Raw genomic sequence first — 21,532 nt, forward strand, 5'->3', positions numbered from 1 at the left:
TGTAGGGATTTCTGGGATAAAATAAGGTTTGAAGGCAAAGCTACTTCCCATTTTTGGAACAGTTTACTGAAACTGAATTTGTACACTTGAGTCTGTTTAAACAAGGGCACCACATGTGCTGTTAGGCAAGCAGCAGAGGAATGGGCTTTTGTCAAATATACAAAACTATTAGCCAACACCATCTTGCATCTGGAAAGATTTGCCTTTGCCAGATGAAATTCCGGATTTCTGAAAGCATGAAATGCAGTATTCTTGCTGGTTTACCATTAAAATTGTACATCAGAATAATTCAGAAGGATTCATTGGAATTTCTGTTACTAATGAACATTTATAGCTAACTACATTTAAGTTTGTTTTTCTTAATTTGCTTCACATGTAAAAATTTAAAATTGTACAGGGGAAGTCATCTTACAGACAAAAATTCGTACTTTATTTTCAGTAAATAGTACAGAAAGTACCATCAAATTACATTTGACGAAGTTTAGACATGCATGGATTGATCTTAAAAGTTTGTAGAACTTAGGTTTTGCTTTTTTTTTCCCTTTAAATTTGCTCTGTCATGAAGCAATATAGTAATTAAACCGGTAATGCATTCTTTCCACTCTTCCTCCCCCAGCTGGGTTTATAAATGGTAGATTCCTTTCTGACTTTTCTCCCCCTCAAAATCTGTCACTGTGGGAAATGGATTGGCCCTGCTAATTACAGTAGGTGCCCTGTTAGGATGAATTGCCAGTGTATGTGACCGTGAAGAATGTACAGCATTCAGCGATTCCAACCTCTGTTTTACAGGCTGGCCAACAATGAGAAGCAAGGAGTAAGGTCACACACAGTCTCTGTGTCAGGTAAGGCTCATTTTAAAAAAAAAAAAAAAAGGCAAGTTTATGTTTAAAGCTAGCAGATGTTTAGACAGATTTTTCACTCGCACTTAGCTCACTTCTTGCTACATGGCTATTGACTTTCACAAGACTGTAGCTGTGCTGCCTTTGTAGTGCAGTTTCTGAAGAGAAACTTTTTGCAGCTATCCGGTGTAGTGTCACTTGTGAGAACAGCCATATCGGTGCAGTAAGGCAGGGCCAGAATACTTCAAAGCAAGGCTGCTTGTCAATATTTTCACTTAGCTCTGTAATGAAGTAGAATATCCTGGGCTAGAACTTAAATTACCTGAGTATGTGTTAATTATGAAGGAGCAGCTTTGAAAAGTGAAAATAGGCAATTAAATATTAATCATAGCTTTTCGGAAAGAAGAAACTTAATAGCTATATTTTTGTAGCTGCTGTTTAGATCAAAGCACTTAATTTTTGCTATTGAAAATCAAAAGTTAATTGAAGGATGAGCATGTGAGATAATACATGTTGTTTCTATAGCTTACAGGCTTCTGAGATTTCCGTTAGTTACTGTGGGGTTTTGAAAGTTTTTATACTTGAGAGAGAACATTTTTCTTTCACAGAATCTCAAAACAAGTCCTTCTGAGGAGCTGATTCAGTGTCTTAGTAGAAAATACATTTCTAAATCGTTATACATAATATTAATTAAGGAGATTTTTCAATGCAAACGTGTATTAGTATTATGACATGTTCCTATAGTTTTCTAGTATTTGGCCACGAACTTCAGGAACCAATACTGTGACCCAGTGGAGTGTCCACCACTGACTTAAAGGGAGGCTACAGCCCCACTTTAACATTTATGCAAGAGCTTAGTGGTACATATTCAAAACCAAATATATTTCATACAAGAAGGAGGAAAGATGTTTGATTAATTTCCTACTTTTCAGATTCCTTTCTCCACCCTTAACCTCTTTTTAAAGATGCTTGCGATTCTCCCCTTGGCATAGGAAGCCCAAGTAAACAGATCTTGTGCAAGAAAATAGATGCAAGGATCTGGAATTAAAATGTGTATCAAGCTGCAGAGGTGTAACAGAGCTTCATCAGTTACTGTTACCTCTCAGAGTCAAATAGCAGCTCTCCTTCCTTCAGTACCTAGCAAGCAGATGCAGTAGATAAGGTAGATAAGCATGAAGCATGGTTAGCATGTTCTCTCTTGGTTCTTACCTGGGTGGCTCATTTCAGCTTCTAGAAGAAGCTGCAATTTCTTAAGTGCTTTGCTTTTTAATCACTCCACTCACACACAAAAAAGCTAATCTTCAGGACAAAAAAGTCATATTTCCCTGCCACCTCAAATTTTCACCCTTTCAATTTTTCCAAGAAAGCTGTGTACTTTTACTATTAAAAGCAGTAATAAATGCTTATTTTGTGATCCTTTATTGCCATCACTTTGCCTTTTCAAGTTTAGGTATCTTTTGCTTGATCATTATATCTAAATTACTCATGTATCAGAGCACAAACTTGCTGCTTCTCTACTCGAGAGTGGTATTTTGATTGTAATGTAGGGAAGTTAGTTGTAATACCACATAACTGGCATTTAGGGCATCACATGAAGGTGAATGGTTGGCAAATGAGAGCTTTGCTGTAGCACCACAGAAGAAATAGAAGTAGCAGCGCTGGAGTTGAGCTGCTTGTTCAAGTGAATGTCAAGGAAACTGTAAGGTGCAAAGCTGGCTCCTGATGCCATAAACCAATAAAATTAAATCTGAAAATATCCTTCTCTTTCTTTCCAGTACCAAAATCAAAACCAATTAGGTATGTTTCTTGTATTGTAAGGTTTTATATCTTTCCACAATGAAATCATTGTGCTTGATGCTTTTTTTTTTTATACCATGTTACAAACCACTGGAAACACTGACATAGTACTGGAATGATACAAGCCATTGCATTGATTATTCTCAAGGGTTTGTTCTTCTTTTGATATAATAAGGGTACATAGAACAGAGACATACTTTTTTTGTTGTTGCATTTTTTTTGCCCCCGCAATTACTTGAAATGCATTGAATGTGGCATGGATGTCAGTATATTAAATTTAAACCACAGACAGGTTGTTGAGATGAAGTTGCATGATAGAGGTTTTTCCTTGAGAGGTGCTTTCTCTTAAGAGTAGCAACACTTCAGAGACTTCTCTTAAGTCCCCAAAGGAATCAGCTTGTTATAAAGGAAGTAATACTTCATGTAGATGACGAAGTGTCACTCCTGTTCTCTCATGTAACTGATCCATCAGTATGGAACAGCAGAGGCAACAGATGTACATAATGTTCAGTTAACCCCAGAGTTACAGGTCAGCAGAGTCTGACAGCTGACAGCATCTAGTGCAAAGCCAGCTGTGGGTGATGCTATCTTGGTTTGCAGAATGAGAGCTTTTCTCTGGTGACATTTAAATGACTTAGAGCTAAGGGCTTCAAATAAGACAAGCTTTTAGAACTTACTGACAGCTGTAACGTCCTTCATGCCTTTGATAGTTTAAATCATAAATTAACTCTGACGTTTGTTTTCAGTGAGATTGCTCTCCATTGTTTAGACCTCTCCCAGTACTAAAGCTAAATGGCAAAAATCTGAGACAGGCAGGAAAATTAAGCAGACATATTTATAGTATTAACACCCTTAGTTCTGAAGGAAAGTTTCACAATGAGTTCCTCACTGCAGTTTGGGGCAACCAGCAATAGCCAGAAACCAGCATGAAACATGATTTGATGGTCTAAAAGTTCAGGTATTTGTCTGAAGTTTTCTAAGGTTAAAAACGAGCCTGTTAACAAAAGACACCTTGTCTTACTGAAATATTAATATACCTTGAAATATTTTTCATCTAGTGAAATGAAAATTTGTTCTTTCCAAGTGTTTCAGTATTCCAAAGCATACAAAGATAGAAGGGTTTTCCATACTTTTTTTTTTTTTTTTTTTTTTTCTTCTCTAAATAAAGGCCTTTTCAAACTAGTGAAGTGTGAAGTTGGTTTCAGGAATCCAGAGCAGCAGAATGCTGAACCTGGGAGCCAAGAAGTGTTCTCTTATGGCTGTGTGTCACTGAACCAGGTTTCACCACACACCTCTTCCTGCATGCTTCTATTTCTTATGGTATTATTTGTCTGCCTTGCTTCTCCAAATTTAATGTTCCTTGCAGTGGGCACTGTCTTTCCCTGTGTGCAAGATTTCCTCTGTTTTTTAAGGCATAGTAATAATTTTATCCCTCAAATTTTACATTTGCGTGTGTGTAGGATTATAAATAAACATAAATAAGAAGTCAAATTAAAAGAGTTGGATGTTATATTTCTTTGGTATACAGCTGATGTTTTGGTTTAAGCTGCTGTGATTCACCAGAAGCAATATGAGTCTTTTAGCTAATAGATAGTTCCAACTTCTATCTCCTTCTCCCTCTACTGCTGTCTCTACATTAAAAAAGATTTTTTTGTGCTTAGCCAGGAGTGTACACTCAGGAAACAGTAAGGCTAAACTCTTTGCTCTGTGCAAATAGTATATCAAATTTGTAAGCAGCAGCATACCAGTTTACTGTAATTTTATTAACTAGATTTCCGGCTGTTTTGCTTGGAGTCACCTTATTAAAATGTTCTACTCTAGTCTACAGGAACTTATTTTGGCTGGCAGTTTGTTTTGAAATAGCAAACATTAGCCTTAGTAAGGTGATGCATGTATTTCCTGATACTCACATTTCCAAAAATAATAATTTACCTAGTCAATTATATGTTATAAAAAGTTCTTCATAAAATGAAATCAGTAAAACTGTTCTTTGCTTGCTCCCTTTTTACATAAATTCTCTCTGACATAAAGTTCTTTGTTTTTTTCTGCCCCACCCTTGCTTACATAAATATGACCAGGAAGAATAAATATGCTTTTGCAACCCTTGGCTAATAGCTGTGCCTGCTTTGCACTAGAGAATTCTGTGGATGTAAATTTTTTTAATCGTAGCTCAAATGTTGCTTTACATGCAGTGCCACAGAATATGACATTTCAGACCCACTTGTTTCAGTGAGGATTGAACAAGCAGAGTATTGAACAAGTCTTGGCAATGTTAGGTTCTTGGCAGTGGTAGGTTTACAGTTGGGCTCAATAATCTTAAAGAGTCTTTTCCAACCTAAATGATTCCATGATTCTAAGCAGTCAGTCTTGGCATTTGGATATTCAGGTACTGCCGAGTAAAATAACGTGTTTGTAAGGAGGGAGGTGTAACTGGAAGGATGACAGTAAGGAAGAAGATGAGCCATTCTGCAGGAGCCAGCACAAGGCGTGTGCCTGAAGAGGGTTTTTAGGGCCTGCCACAGGGTTGGTCTTGGTTCAAAGTGGGTGCTAGTTTTGCAGCTTTAGTGTGTGCTTCTTTGGTGAAGGAGATTGAAAGATGTCTGAAAATACGGTCCCTGTTTCAGATGTTAAGGCAGACTGTTCGAGTCATCTCAGTAACAAACCCCAGGACATACGCATTTAAAAGGGAAAAAAGTATTTATTCATCATCTTGTTCCCTAGCTGGTTAGTAACACAAGTAGCATTTTAAAATAAAAAGGGGTGTAGCTGTAAGTGCTTGGTAATATGATGGCATATGTTTCTAATAATGCTGGTGTGCCATTGCCTTGCTGTAGAGGAAAAAAAACTTGTTTGCTTGCAGTGGCTCTGTAAGAAGTTTTAACTGTACCCCATGGTTTAGATCTGTCCAGTAACATGCCCCACAATGGAGAAATTGGGTCTCTTGGAGAGAGTTTTCTTACAGGAAGGATTTTATCATCCTAAAAGACAGGCTTCTCAGCTAGTTTCCAGGTTCTGCCTTAGAATCACAGATTTATAGTATAATATCATTACACTTAAATCACATACTGTGGGTCAATCCTGATCATGGCAGTGAAGTGGCATGAGAGTTGTTCTCTAAGGTGCTACTGATGAGCAGATCCTGAGTTTGAGGTAGCTGCCAGTTTAGTCATACCACTTAACCTGAAATTTCAGTTTGAATGAAAAACGGTCTCTTTTTAATGAGATAAGCATGCTTTAAGTGAGATTTTAGTATGCAGAGAAAAATTATAGGGTATAGTTAATCTGTGAGTGAGACTTTCAGTAGTTTACCTAGAACAAATATAGCAGGAGCCGTGTATCAAAACGCAGCAAACAGGAGAGAAAAAAAAAGACTAAATGTATTCACCTGATTTCACCATTACAACAATTAAGAATGTTCTTAATGAAAGAGATGTGAGCATACAAACGGACCTGAATGTATGCGTGAACGATGAGGGCTGATGAAGCTATGAACAAGGATGGAAAGATAAATAAAATTTTATTGAATCACTTCTACTTGCAAAGCACAGTGTGTGCTCTGTTTCATGATTCCTGTGCTCAAAATGAAGGTCTGCCCTGTGCTCAACTCTGAAAGAGTTTCTTGTGTAGGATTTGTATTTCCTAGTTCCATTTGAATTAGTTGGTAGGGGGAAAAGGTGTTCTTCACTTGAGGTTGTAAACGTGGGGTTTTTTTTCATGTTCATTGTATCAAGTCACTCCAAAAAGACAATGCTGAAAAGTGTAAGTAAATTTTTTAAGATGAAAAATTTTAAGTACTTACAACTGTGTCTGCTAGCTCAATTATGTCATACTATACAGCTCACTCCTGAAAAGAAGGACTAACAGCCTTAACATAAATTGCATAGTTATACATTCACATTACCAAGTAATTAGAGGAATAGAAAGGCTCTTCACAGCTGTAGCTCGGCCTTATGTGGGAGACATTCAGGCCTAGATTTATTGCAGATTAATTTTACAAACCTTGAGCAAGTCATTAGCCTCCCAAGTTCACAGAGTTGTTTTCTTAACTCACCCAGCTGTTCTGCTAATTAATAAGATAATACAGTAAAAAATACCTTTAATGTTAATAAATTACAATATTTCAGATTCCCATCAAAGTTGAACAGATTGGGGGTGTTATCTTTTTGTATTTTAGACTGACTGAAATGCTTTTTTCCTGCACACGAAGAGCAGAATGGACTGTGGAGTCAGTCTGAACAGGTTTCCTCCCTGTCAGTGCCTAGGAAGTTACTGCATTGCTTTCATCAGTCTGTGTCGTTGGTTAAAGAGTTCCTCCCCTCCTACGCTCCTCCTCTGTGAGCCATTCATTTGATATGAGCAGGCACTTCTGCTTTGCTAGCAATGACACTGGCGATGACTAATTTAATGTTCCACGCCATATTAGGTTTGGGGTTTTGTTGTTTATGTATAAACATACTTGATATGACAACGACATAATGCTCATTTTATTTCAAAATCTTGAAGACAAATGGATTTATTCCTTCTACAGATTTTTTTTCAGGGTTTTCCATCAAACTGGTTCAGGAATGTATAACTAAAATAGAATGGGACATTATCAGTTTCAGCCTCCCAGCGTTGGTTATCTGTTCATAGAAGCCTAATGAGGAGCTCCAGTAGTAACTGCCTTCTAGCCTGGTCGCTTCCTTTCTAACATAACCTGTTGTATAGCAAGGGATTTGGTCTTTTTATACACAATGATTTGAGTATGGAGAAGATGAACTAAATTTTAAAAAGTCTAGTGAGGTCTTCAGCAGCATTTTTGAGCATTATGGGTATTTAGGTAGCTGCTAGCAATACCCTGGCTGGAGGCTGGTGTGAAATCATGGAAATCCTTCTAAGCAGTATTCATTTCAAGGAGGTTCTCTAAGCTGAAAAAGTGTTGGAACGTCAGTTTGTTGGGTTTTTCTTAACTTGGAATCAACTCTTTAAACTCTTTACTTAAACTTTCTTTTGTAGCTAGACTTGAAGACATGGTAAGTTTAGGGTAAAGCAATCTTCAGTTTAGTCTGGCAGAATAGCTGAACAAACTTTAGGCAGCAAATCATAAAGGCAAAGTTTGAAATACAGAAGACTGGTTGGACTCCCTGTCACAGGGCATCAGGATCCGCACGTGATGAATTAAAAACACTTTTGCCGTTCCCGTGTGCTTTTCATATGAAACAGGTGAGTCAGGTTTCAGTCAGCTTCTGCTACCCATGTATCAATGTAAGAGCAAACAGCATTTCAGCATTTCAAGCCTAAATTAGCTTTGTAGCCTGAGCAGTCAGGTCAAGAGTTGAAACATCTCTTTCCTTTTAGATCGCTTGCGTTGCTTCCAGTGACTCTATACCTGTTCTTCTGTTTCAGTACAGAGTATTGGATTCCTTTATTCTTATTTCAGTACCTTTTCAGTAGTCTCTTAAAATAGCCATAGTATTTTTTTCTTTTCTTTCATACTATGTCTGAAGCTTTTTATGAATGTTACCTCAGGTTTGTGTTAGGATGATAGTGCTGAAAATTGTGCTGTGTGGTGTTAGGAAGAGAAGTCCCTAGGAGTGCAGTAACATGGTGTACACAGAAATACCGATACACTAACTTACTCAGTAGTTTTGCCCTCTCCTTTCACCTCTTAGTTTTTAGCACCGAATCTAATTAAAGTTCTGTCATTTTCAATGACAGAATGTCATTGAAAAATGTGAATTTTCAAAATTGATAAATGATTTCTGTTTAATCACCCCAGCAGTTCTTATAATAGTACTTTTTGTTGTTTAGGATGCAATGATAAATCGCACCCACTTGTTTTAACTTCGGATTAAAATTGCCATCTTAGCAAAGCAAGGGTTGTAAATAGTAGTACATTATCCATTAGATTTGCATGCGTGAAATTCAACATGCAACCTCCAGATTGGACAGTGATTAAAACACACTTAATACACCTTTAATAAAGTTCTGCACATTATCCTTCAAAATCTGGCCACTAAAAAGTGCACAACTGTGTATAAGATGGTGCTTTCATGTAAGTATAGCTGCTCTGATGGTTCCTGGGTTTTCAGAATCTATGAATAATGTGAAGTTATTTTTATTAAAAGGTAATTGTCCTTTTCCACCCTTCCTCCACTCCTCCCACCACTGACGAGTATGCTGTGCCAGTACGCTGCTTCTGTTGTACTGAGTTGCTTTTTTTTTTCTGTACCTCCTGCCTGTATAACTCAAGGTGGCTGGACCTCGCTCTTGAGTTTTGACTGTGAAGGACTAGCAGCAACAAGATGCAGGTTTTTGGTTGAGCAGGTTTTTAAACCACCTCTCGCATTTCCCAAGATAGAGGAGAGAGGGAGAAGAGGAAAGCAGAGAGGAGCAAATAGATAACGAGAAGTAAAAGGAGCGGCTATCCCCAGGTTTTTAGTGTCGTCTTGTGGCCTTTCTCACCTTGTGAAAGCAGTTGTGGCTTCTTTGTACCTCCTCCTACTCAAAAATATCTCTCTTCCTGATAGGGGCTTTACTAATGAAATGCAGTAGGTTGACTAGGAAAGGGCTCAGTGAGGACAGTACCATGGGGCCTTCACCCAGAGATCCTTGGAGAGCTAGAATATCGATTGGCAAGACAGGTTTGCACTGGCATAAAACTCCAGTGGCAGATTTCAGATCATAAAACATGTCAATGTTGTATTTCAGTGGGATGGAGAAACTGTATTTTCCTTCTGTGTGAAATACTTGTTTTGTACTAAGTCCTTTTAAGGGTCCAGAAAGTCAATACATCCATGTTTAAGTCTGGTGACTGCCACTTAAGTCAGAGTTTAACTGTAGCACAGTCTAGTAGAACTTAGATGGGGAGTTTGCAAAAGTGGGTTATACTGCTGGGATAGCCAATGCTTTTTGTGTTGTCAGTGGATGGTATATGTAGTTGGCAAAAGCTGACTTTTTAATAGATTCTAGTCTCACTTTTAAAAATAGAAATAAGAATGACTTTGCTGTAGAACGGAATTTGAAGGAAAATACCAGATATGCTTTAAAGTTTCAACAACATTCGTATATCTGTTTGCGTATACAGAATTGTAATGTAAACCTTTACTTTTATGTTCATTCATTGTAGATGTTCTCTCCAGTCTCTCTTCTTTTATTTCCAAATAATTTGTTTCTGTTTTTTCTCTTTCCTTTTCTTGCCTCTTTGTAAAGGAGTCAATCACTGTCAGCATAAAGTAAAGAAAGCTAGACGCTTTCTCCCTTTCGTCTTCTGTTCCCATGAGCCGCCGCCTAAGGGTACTGCACTGCTCTTTGTATAGGGCTGCCTTATTAACCCAAAAGCTGAATATACTAACGCAGTTACTGTTTTTTTACTACTTTAGCCTCAGGTAAACAGAGTTCCAAGAATAATGTCATTAAATTTCTGCTACCCCTATCCTCCTCTATTGAATTGGATTTTCATGTAATGTCACAAACTTGCTGTTCCTCATTTTTATGGGGGAACTTAGTTTTAAGCGTCACATTCTACAATGATAAACATATTAATAATTCCATTTATATAGCTATGCAGCCCCTCTGTACGCATGGGGGGGGTTTGGTTAATGTATTTTTACTTCATTCTTGGACCCCTGATACAGCATGCTTATGAATGAAATAGAATAGCAACAACAAGCATCAGCTTAAGATGACTTTGAATTAAATATTGAATACAGTGATGCTTTTGGCTGCATACTGGTTCAGCATTTGGTCGGGACCAGTTTGGCTTTGTTAGGGGTAAGAAGAATTGGAGTAATAGGTGCATTACTTTTACAACATTAATGCTCATTTTCCTTTTATTTATAAATAATGTCTAAAGTGCATCAGCTTGTGCTGTGGGTGTTGGTGTGGAATAGGGCTGCTACCATAAATTTGGAATATGGTGCTCATTTGAACAGCTTCCCAGTAGAGTTGATCCATTTGAAACTGGTTTAAATTTCCGCTTTGTGTAACTGCAATATGCTCTGTATAATTAATACTTAGATGGTTCCATTTCTTACTCATGTCTTAGTGATAGCCCAGGATTGCATTTCCTTTGAAAGGGTGAACACCAACTCTAAATATCCAAAGTCATAAGTGTGTGTGGAAAGTCCAACTGAACTGACTCATCTGGCTTTAGGAGATTTATTTTGTACTGGAGTATTGACTTAAATCAGAAATTGGCATTTCTTAACAATGCATTAAATTAGTTTCACTTCCAAATTTAATTTTTTTGTAAATTTGTGTTTGAAAGTCAGTAACTCTGTTTCATCATACAAGCTTCTTAGAACATATCTTTGTCCCTTGGGTTTTAGGTGAGAAGTCTTAAATTCTGCTACTTTTCTGGTTTCTCTTGAGTCAGGTATATAATATAACTGCAGTCTGAATACTTTTGGATTACTCATGAATTTAATAGTATATTTCCCCCTTCCCCTTCTCTGTCCCTTCTCTCTCCCCCTCTGTTTTTCTCTTTCCTTGCATGCCACCTGGATCTGCAGATGAAATTAGTGGGGACGGTAATATGTTTTCTAGTCTGTGTGTTACTAACGTGCAATATGCAACTCTTATATCCATATACCACTTAATGCGCATTTCAGTAATAAATTTTATACAGATTTTAGTATTTAAAAGCAGTCTGCTTTGGACATTAGCCCATAAATATTGTACTTTACAGGCTGTGCAACTAATACTTTCTGCTCAACTGGAATTGAGAAAGGAAAAACGATTCCAAACACAGAGGGATGCGGTATTGCATGCGTTTGCAATGAGAGTTTTGGCATGATGCGAAGGAGGTTTATAGGTTTGCAAGAGTGTCCATTCAGTTTGATTGAAATGGTTGTATCACAGAAATTTTTCGGTCAGTGGGCAAGGTCAATGGATGTAACACATGAGAAATTAGTCTACTAAAGTGATGCTTCAAAGGCATGGTAGCGTCAGAGTGCTCTGTAGGCCACTACTGCTCCTTGCATAAAAAGAAGCTATACCTGATAGATTAATGTAGATTGAATAAATGAAATATTAATCAGGTTTCATCTACTCAAAAATGCTAATTTAAAAGACAGATTTTAATGTTTTTCTTCAAAACTTTGCAACTTACTTCAAAACATTGAACTTCTTCAGAATGTGTAAGTCTTGAAAATACTGACTTGCTATCCTCTGAAAACAAGTTGGGTTTTAGTTTTGTTTTTTTTAAGAGATTTTAAGGTATTTTTCTAGAGGATTCCACCTGATGTTGGGAAAAAAAAAAATCAAACTGCTACTACTGATAGTGTATGTATCTTTTTTCTTATAAAAGGGAGGTACTAAAAGGGCATAAAAAGCAGTATGCAAAGGAAGGCGATAAGGAGAAACAGAGATAATGTCTTGTGGCCTTCCTCTAAGGAAAATATGAAGAGCATCTATAACTTTTCATCTCATTTCTCTCCTTCAGATACAAATCAAAGATAATACTTTCCCAATTTTCTTTTCTTAAAAGGTTAAAAACACAAAGGACATTTTTTTCTCTCATAAATTCAGAAAGTATATTTCAGATACTGACCCTACGTAGCTTTTGATTGGTGCTTGTCTTCTTTTATAAATTATGGGCTCTGATAAATGGGAAAAAAATAATGAAAAGGTCAGTTTCAAACAGGTAGTTAAAGTCATGGATTAGCTATTATGGATTTAATACCCTAGTATGGTTTTTTTTCTACTGTTTAATAAATGCATTCAGATTTAGTAAAGCTCCAATTACCTCACAGATCTGTACCACCAAGATTGTATCTTTGTCCAAAAGCGACCTGTTTGTTTTTCCATCTAAAAGAACTGGGGTTGACCAATGGCTGAAAAGGTTCAGTGCTGATTTTAAAATGTGTGAGAGAGCAGTGATAATGAGCCCTACTTTGAAATCTTAGTTTTTCTAGACTTATCAAGGGCCTCGAAGATAGACCATCTCCTGGAATTGCTGCTTTGTTGTGTTCAGCTTTGGAGACTGCTGTAACACATTATTCTTTGTAAAGCAGCCTGGGGAGCCACTTTTGCTTTAGACTCCATGTACGTTCTGGAATATCTCTTAGCAGACTTGGTAACAGTCTCATAATATATGACTCTTAACTGTGGGGTAAAGACTGCACGTGAGGGAGGTCAGTTATCATTGTTGCAGATCAGTGTTAATGCCTCGATTGAATTTTCCTTTAATTCCCAGAAACAATGCAAGACACGTTTAGGAATTATTTTCTGAATTCTTACTATATATTCCTTTCCAGAGTGTTAAATGTATAACAAGAAATATTGGTTTAGTTAATTCATAGATTTAATTTATTTGGATTGACTACTGAAGATCCTTTTAGTTTCAGGCCAGTTTTGGGCCATGTATCAAAACCATATAAAGTGCTCTGCAGTGTTCTGATAATGCTTTTCTTATGAAATAACTACATTAATTTAAAATAGAGAAATGAACAAGCCAAGCTGTTTATCACATATTGTAAGCACTGTTCCACAATCAGCGTGACAAATATTTCGTTTTTTTAAAGATGAGCGTGGCACCAGTTCTAGTTTCCAGACTTTTAAAATTCTTCTCAAATATATTTATAATATCTTTCATTCAGTCAATTTTTTTACATACATTAAGAACTTTCTAGTACCCTCAAGTACTAGCTTGTAACAATAGTTATATTACAGTTACCATTAAATTACAGTTATATTATAGTTAATATACCACATTTAACAAAAGTTAAAAACATTTTACCACAGTATTGCAAGGAAGCAGGGTGATTTATCCCCATCACATTGGTGTCACACTAATGATTTCTTTCAAATGGATGCTTATTTTTTACATCAAACTAGGGCTTATTTTCTACAAAAACATAAGTTTACTATGTAGGGAGGAAAAAACATAGCAAAAAAGAGATTAGTCCCTTTGCAGTATGCTGCCTGCTTAGAATTATGCACTATCTTTATAATTAATTGAATTTTCATTAGGTGACTCTGTTTTGCTGTGTCGTAAGTAGAAATTGCCTAGCAAAAATTTAAATGGCATGGAATTTCCTGATTGTATTTTTACAAGACGTGGTATATTCCTACAGGAGTCTGGGGGAAAAAAAACAAAACAAAAACAAAACAAAACAAAAAACTTTAATTTCATTTAAGTAGTATGAAGTTAGGATCATAAAACTACATTTATTCACTGAAGTGTTTTGCTCTTCAGCTATTATAGGCAACCTGTAGTTTCCCAGTTGTTAAATATTCAGTTCATCTGAAAATTAAGTTTCTTGTTTATGTATGTGGATATTTGTGAGCCTTCCTCCGGTTTCAGAGTTGGCTTAAGTTGGTTGAAGCTGCTGCCAAAAAGGATCATCCCATCCTTCTTTCCACTCTCACCGTGGCTTTGTCGCATTCACCGCTCAGAAACCATACCTCTAGAAATGATGCCAGGGAGGTGTAGGGATATACACATGCTCCAGGGCAGATGGGGAAAAAGGGGGAGTAAGTCATACCTTTTAGAAGTGGCCCAGTATGTGATCACCTGAAACCAACGATGAAAACCGCATACGGGATTTGAAATTATTAAATTTTGAGAACCTCTCTATGCATTTAAAGTTGGTGAGTTAGAATGTGACATCCTTGAAGTGAAAAATTACCTCACTGTTGTGGACTGGTTTTGTAACCCCTGGAGGAATTTATCTGACTGCTGGGAAATGACCCACACACACTGCAAGTTCTTTAGAGCAGAAGGACCTTCTGATGAGACTTACACCATTTAAACCATTTTGAGAACTGATCATGTAAAAGTCCTGAGTTTTAAGCAGAGGAAGAAATACAGTCATTTTTCTGAAAATTTAGAGAACTGGTTGTTATCTTGATGTTGATTCTTGACAGAAAAACTGGTGGTGAATATCCACTAAACCAGAAAAATTGAGACTAATGCAAGAAAAATCAGTGTAAAGTGAGAGTGTGACTTAAAAGATCTTTATGCTCTAGAAGACTATGAACAAGTAACTCACCTCGCCACACTGACAGTAGGTCAATGCTGCCCTGGAACATCTTTACTGTTTGTTCTGCCTGTTTGACATAAAAAACTAGCAAACTGTTCACACTTTATTGAAGGTAAAGCAATTTAATCTGTTAATAATGTTTTCTTCTTACTGCAGTGGAATTTGCTGTTAAAAAGATTTTGAAGTCAACAGTTTAGATGGGTTTCAATTACAAAAATTGAACTTTTTTGAATACAAATGAATCTTAATTTTTATTTCTTGTTGAATGCATCTATGTGATGTAGTATAATTGGCACTGAGGTCATTATCATCCATAAATTATGCATGAGCAGGTTTTATTCATGCTATTGTAAATGCATCCGAGCAATGTTGAAGTTGGGGGTTGTGACATATCAGCCTTGATAAATTGGAGATTTTGTTCTGGGGTATTGTTTTCATCTGCTTTTCCCGAAACTCTTCACTTACTCCCTTTACAGAGACAGATGACTATGCAGAGATTATAGATGAAGAAGATACTTACACAATGCCATCAAGTAAGTGCAGTAGTTAACTTGGGAACTTTTCTGTCCAGAAACTTCTTTGGTTTAGCAGGGACTGAATCTTATATTTTATCCTTAAGTAATATATGTGCAAAGAAAATATTCTTTATGGTTCTGAAAACTCATAGATTCAACTCATAGATCAGTGTTTTTCAAGATCAGGTTTTGAAGCAAATAAAACCAAAATCTGTTTTGCTGCTGTCAGTGACTTCACAGTGAAATTCCTTTTGTGTCTCAAAATGTACATTTTTTGATTGTGATGCCAAACACAGCGCTTAGAGAAAGGATGAGTAAGATTTCTGTGATAAGAGCAAAGAATTTGGAAAGCTTCTGTGTATTTCTGGCTAACTGTATCTCACCCTTGCTCTATAACAGACCTGCTGCTCTCAAATTCCATGATAGAGGAAAGTCATCTGTATCACACGCAATTTTGTTAAAGATGGAAGACTTTCAGGAACAAAAATAAAAATTCAAAGTTCTTCTGAGTCTTCATCTTTGAAGTCAAAAAAATGATGTATTAGCCGCCACAGGGATTTTATTTTAAGGCATATTTGAATTACAATATCATCTTAAACTGTCAAGGCTATCTAATTTAACACGAAAGTCTAATATTCTAATTTTAAGAGTTGTGTCTGTGAAATTACAATTGTGTTTTGACAACTAAGGATTTCTCTAGAAGTAGGCAATCCATTGATACGTGGACCTGCAAAAATGTTGGGTGTGGTTAGTGTAAGAGGGGAGGCTGGTGCTAAACTGGTACCACGTTCTGCTGCAGAACCATGAATGTATGTCAGGATTTCTGGAGTTTACCCTGTGGCAGGAGTGTTCCATGATCACCTCTGTGTTTACAACATACTTTCTACTACTGTGGAAAGTATTTGAAAAGCGAGAATATATGTTTTGAAAAACATATATATTTGAACATAAATATTTGAAAAGCAAGAATATATGTTTTCCAGAAATAAACAATGTGTTTTGAATGTCTTGCAGTAAGTCACTACATGATTCTACTAAAATAATTGCAGGATCAAAAAGTACTGTGATAAATTATATCCTTTATGTTTTGTTAACATACTAACTTTGTGTGAACTTTTTTTTTTTTTTTTCCCCCTAATCTTTTCATTTAAATTCATGGAAGTAATTACTTGTGGGCCCAGCCCTGGATGATGCTGAACGCTTAAGTATGCATACAATTGAAAGCCCGTGAGATGGGCTGTTGAACTGAAATTCATTAAGTGCTTTGGTGGATTGAAGTGGACTCAAGTGTTCAGCTCTCAAAGGACTGAGTAAAGATCACAAGAACAGACCTGTGACTTCTGCTAATGTAAACTTAAAATTGCATCAGTATATTTCTTCATTTAAAAAAAAAATGTTAAAAAATGTTTGTCCTTGTCTCGGTTTTAAGAAGCTATATCTAAGTAAGCGTTTGATTTTTCTCTTAATTGCACTGCAGAAAGCTATGGAATAGATGAAGGTAACAGGAGACCCTTTACCCATCCCTGTGTGCTTGCAATTTGGAATGATGTGGAATTTTTAAGTTTACTATTCACTTTCATTTAATAAACATTTATAGTTAAACCAGTTAGCTTTGGGATTTTAAAGAGGAAAATGCAACACTTAAAAAAAAGAAATGAAAAAGTCATTTATCACTTTGTTACCCAGCTCTAGATGACGTTATTTCTGTAGTGTTAATGAAGTCAAAATCATCAGTTACGAAGTCTTAAGCTGGTTGGTTATGTTTTTTTTTTTTTCTCTGAATAATACAAGTAGAAGTGAAAACATATACTATACCTGCTTTTCTGCTATTCCTGAAATATTTTTCCATGTCTGCTAAAAAGTAAATTGCAACTGAAGTAATTCAATTGCAATTGATTAAATGTTTTGCTGAAGTACTGAGCCATTTTTATCAGTAATATTCTCAGTCTATTAAACCATGAAGTTAACAAAATTGCACAAGTCCACAAAACATAACGATTTTACTTCAGTTACACACTGATAGAAGTGTAGTGTGCTCAAAATTTTGCTCTTTCATTTTATCTTTATTTGACATGCTCTTGATTCTGTATTTTCTCTTGCAGTTACCTCTTTAAAAATTCTCTGGGCTCATTTGATGGTTCCAAGATCTAAAATACCACATAGTGGAGTTCTCTTAAACATCTAAGGGATGTGTGCTAAGGCTGTTTAATATCATCACTATTGCCCTAGGCTATTTGTGTTCGCTGTCTTTTACTAGCTATAATTAAGAAGGATTTAATTACGTCTTGCATTGAAAAGTAATGCATAGTCATTAATTTAGCAAATTAGATTTCACAATTCCTTTGTCATTGCTTTGATTCAGACATTTGTTTAAGAGGTTTCCACTGTGTGCATAAAGCATTTGTATAGGTTGGTGTGCAGCAAATGTTAATCTTAGTTATTCATATGTGAGACATTTGAGTGACTTACTTTGAGTTTTGTATCTTGTGGATTATTTCTTTGCCCTTCATCGTAAATTTAATATTTTAAGTGCATTATATTCTTATAGCCAGAGATTATGAAATTCAAAGGGAGAGAATTGAACTGGGGCGCTGCATTGGTGAAGGACAGTTTGGAGATGTACACCAAGGAGTTTACATGAGTCCGGTAAGCCTCACTTCTGCAGTAAAAATAAACAAACAATAAAACCTTTCTAGTTAAAAAAATAAAAAATAAACGTATTCCTTAGATGCCTGAGTCTTCCAGAACAAATATTGACTTTGTGATTTATTTTTCAGAATAATCAGCATGTAGAGATGATTTCCCATGTTTCAGATAAGTAGAAAACTAGCTCCAGAGTAGTTTCTCTGCTCCTTTATCCCCATTTTTCATAGATGAGGAAAGGAATCAAAAGAGCCAAGTAAATTACTCAGGACCGTACCAAAGCCACTGGCTGAGTTGGAATTAGAAGTCATTGCTTTTAACCCCAACCATACACTCTCTTCTTCACTTTGAGTGTGTCCAAGCATGGTAAGCACACGCCCCTTTGGCCATACTCCCCTATTGAGTATTCAGTGCTTTAGAACCTTTTCCAAAGTTTAAAACTGTATTTGTGGGTGTCCAGCCTGACTTGCGTTTAGGTTCAGCATTCAGTGCAGAAGCTGCCAACTGTGTCAGGGTAAAGTAATTTATGTGCTGAAATACTGAGAAGCAATTTTAATCTGCTCTGCTGGAAGGGCAGTAGCCTGCAACACAAGGACAATAACATCAAACAAAAGTGTGTTTCCCAGTGACCATCTCACTATATCTCTCACAAAGAAGCTTGTACATTAATAAAGTTACTGCTTTTACCTGAAGGAAAAGATACAAAATACTTGGACACCGATCCAGCAAAACCCCAATGCGCAAGGGTCACCTCAGTGAAACCAGTGACGTTGGCAGGACCTGTGTAATTTAGGCTGGTGCTTACGTGTTTTTCTAGACTGCAGCCACAAAGACTGAGATTGCAATTTAGATGGATAAAAAAGTTAAGTTTGGAAAAAAGCAAGAGAAAGCTGGAAAATTGTTTAATTTCAGCCAATTTCAGGCTTATAAGAAACTGACTCTACAAGTGTAAAGTGAATATTTATTTCTCATTTGAAGATATTTTCTGGATTTTCGGTAGATGACTTAATATTTCATCTGGTCAACAATCTAGTTCTAACTTCAGAAACAACATTTCCCAGAAACTGCTGGTTAGCCTCCTGGACTCGGTGGGTTAAATGAATAAATCTTTAATGCAGTATTTAAGTAAATAAGGATACATGTTATCTATTTCAGACGAGTTTGAAGTCTGTTCTGATACCTTCATTTAGAAAAGCAGATCTGATCTACTTTGCATTAAGGGAGATACTTATTTTTCATTTCATCCTGTCCAAGTTAACAGGAGTAATTGAGGAGTAAAGTTTCACTGAACTTGGGGCACAGTGGATAAATCTAGTGCTCTGTAAAGCCAATTAAAGACTCCTTTTCTTAGAGACTATTGTTTTGAAAATGCTGTCTATCTCCTTTTTCTTGAATTGGAAAACAGATTCTATTCAGTCATCTTGTCTCTGGTATGAGTTTTTTTAAAGGTCAACCTGGTGTTAGATTTATTAATAAAAATTTTACTATATTTAATATACTTGAATATGTGAAGGCAAAACAGAAAGGTATTAATTAATTTTAATGTACTAGTCGCAGAGTCTAACTTACAGTTTTGGAAGAAATCTTACAATAGAGAAAAGATAAGTTACAATAACATGGTGGTGTTTCCAACCCTTTATATATTCAGCTCACATGCAGAAAATACAGGGTTGATCTCTGGCTTCTTGTTCTGCTGTCTCATACTTGAATTTGAAAAAATCTCATTTATCCCTGTCCACTGCACTTTTAAATTTCTTATTCTAGTGACTGTGCAGCATCTTCTCAAATGCTGCTTACTACTGAGTAAGGTATTCCTGAAATATCACAACCAGCCTGTATTTATAGGATACTGACTGGAAAATGTATTTATACATATAGGATCCGGTTTCTCAGATGTAAGCAATTCAAATAAGACTGTCTTTAAAGACTGATTACCTGTGAGATTAATCCAAAAGTGTCATTTAAAATAGCGTTTGCTGCTCAGTACACAAACTGTTGCCAGTCTCATACATCCTCACTCTTTTGTCTCCTTATCCGAAAACAAAAAATCAACAAAACCCTGATACCAGGCCCTTTCCTATATTCATTTTGCAAAATGTCTGGAGTCTTCGCTGGTTGCAGACATTGAAACTCTTCCTTTTGATGCTAATCTTGGTTATGAGATGTTTCAGAAACTTCATCTGTAACACCAGGAGAGGGATTGGTCTGTCAGGCCTCCAGCAGTCTCATCCGGTGTTGATTACTGAATCCTGATTTCAGAAAGGAATAAAGTCATCTTAATTTACCACCAGTTTTTCAGTCAGTTTATGGGCATGTTTATACATGAGAAAAGGTTTTAATCAATATTTTCCTGCAAAATCAACGTGAAGAGCTGTGTTTTGAGTAATGTAGAAAAAGCCTGCAAAATACACATATTATTCTAATTCTGGTAATGTTTGTCTATAAAAATAGGTTTAAAACAGAGCAAGCGTAAGCACACATAGAACATAATTCTCTGAATCTTCAGCTCTCACTGGCTTCAGAACTAGGTGATGGCGTACCATCAATCCTGTAGCCTTTTGGGGAAAGGTTGATTAGTAATCTTTCCATTAAGCAATGCAGAATTTCCAGTTTCCCAGTTGGAAGGAAAGCATACTAGTCCTTGAGCAGAACTAGACCTAATGTAGAAGCTTAATTTTAAAACACTTCAGCTGTTTTCAACAATGAGTTGAGGTCATCTGAGCATCGCATGTTGCTGTGGGGATACACTGTGTTGTAAAAATACTATTTTCTAAGTAAGTCGTGGCGTTTTGAATACTAGTGAAGTTTGAACACCTAAAGCTTCTTAGGAGAAAAACACTTTCAGATTCTGTGGGCTCTGTAACTTACGGGAAGGGTATTTGAAAAACACACAAAAGCAAGAGATGAAAGTTGCCACCTGAGCTTAGAGGCTTCCTTTGGGCTGTCTCAGTGCTTCTAATTTTTCAATATTCAGAGGATAAGCAGTCAGACAGTAAAATCTGCTTCTGATTTTGAATACATGTGTTCTTTTTAACTTGGTTTTAAGCCCTTGGTATAACTGATCATGAAGCTAATATGTAAAGTCTTTGTTTTACTTGCCTTTGTAGTTCGAGTTCAAAATTATAGCCAGCCTTTGCTCTGCAAGAGCCACAAAAAGTCCTTTATTTGGCTTTCCAGGTTGCTTGCTTGCATAAGCCAAGTGTGGGTTTTAGGCATATATCTACCTGTTTGCTTTTGTCAAGAATATCTTCAATAATGCAAAAAATTCTCAGTACTATTCAGTTAAACTTACTATCTTTTGTCATAATTTTTGTATAATTTAACATAGTTTAAAACATTAAATATTTCCTAGGCACGTTAGATGTAAATGTTGTATACTAGGTGTCTTGATTATAATAATACTTTTAACACTGAAGCTTTCAAAATTTAATTTATTAACTAAATATATTTTAGTAAATAATTTTCTCTAAAGGAGTTTTGCTAGAATTTTAAAGGACTTGGCTTTTGGTGGGCTGTATTTCAGTTATTTCTCAATAATATCTTTCAGGAAAATCCAGCTATGGCTGTTGCAATCAAAACATGTAAAAACTGCACCTCAGACAGCGTTAGAGAAAAGTTCTTACAAGAAGCCTGTGAGTATTAAGATACTTCCTTTGGGGTAGCTCCTGTAACTGGTCCTTGCAAAGACTGCAGCCATCTGTGCCAGAAACTTCTGATACTAATGTGAATCTTTTCAGTGATGTCTGGCTCCTGAAAGGCTTCAGAACCAGCT

General features: G+C 36.3%; 1 protein-coding gene across 14 annotated transcripts in view; it reads left to right on the forward strand.

Annotated features, from left to right (window-relative positions):
• PTK2 (protein tyrosine kinase 2) overlaps positions 1–21,532 on the forward strand; it is a 227,170-nt gene that overhangs the window by 157,354 nt on the left and 48,284 nt on the right. For 5 of the 14 annotated variants that reach the window (XM_074898370.1, XM_074898371.1, XM_074898373.1 and 2 more), the window contains 7 exons: positions 790–842; positions 9,828–9,911; positions 11,129–11,146; positions 15,079–15,135; positions 16,595–16,615; positions 17,666–17,763; positions 21,308–21,392. In XM_074898370.1, coding sequence (XP_074754471.1) covers positions 790–842; positions 9,828–9,911; positions 11,129–11,146; positions 15,079–15,135; positions 16,595–16,615; positions 17,666–17,763; positions 21,308–21,392 — 416 coding nt within the window. The remainder of the gene's footprint in view (positions 1–789; positions 843–9,827; positions 9,912–11,128; positions 11,147–15,078; positions 15,136–16,594; positions 16,616–17,665; positions 17,764–21,307; positions 21,393–21,532) is intronic. The other 9 variants (XM_074898369.1, XM_074898367.1, XM_074898376.1 and 6 more) reach the window with 6 other exon arrangements.

The sequence above is a fragment of the Athene noctua genome, chromosome 2, assembly GCF_965140245.1.
Source record: "Athene noctua chromosome 2, bAthNoc1.hap1.1, whole genome shotgun sequence".
In the NCBI taxonomy this organism is placed as follows: Eukaryota; Metazoa; Chordata; class Aves; order Strigiformes; family Strigidae; genus Athene; species Athene noctua.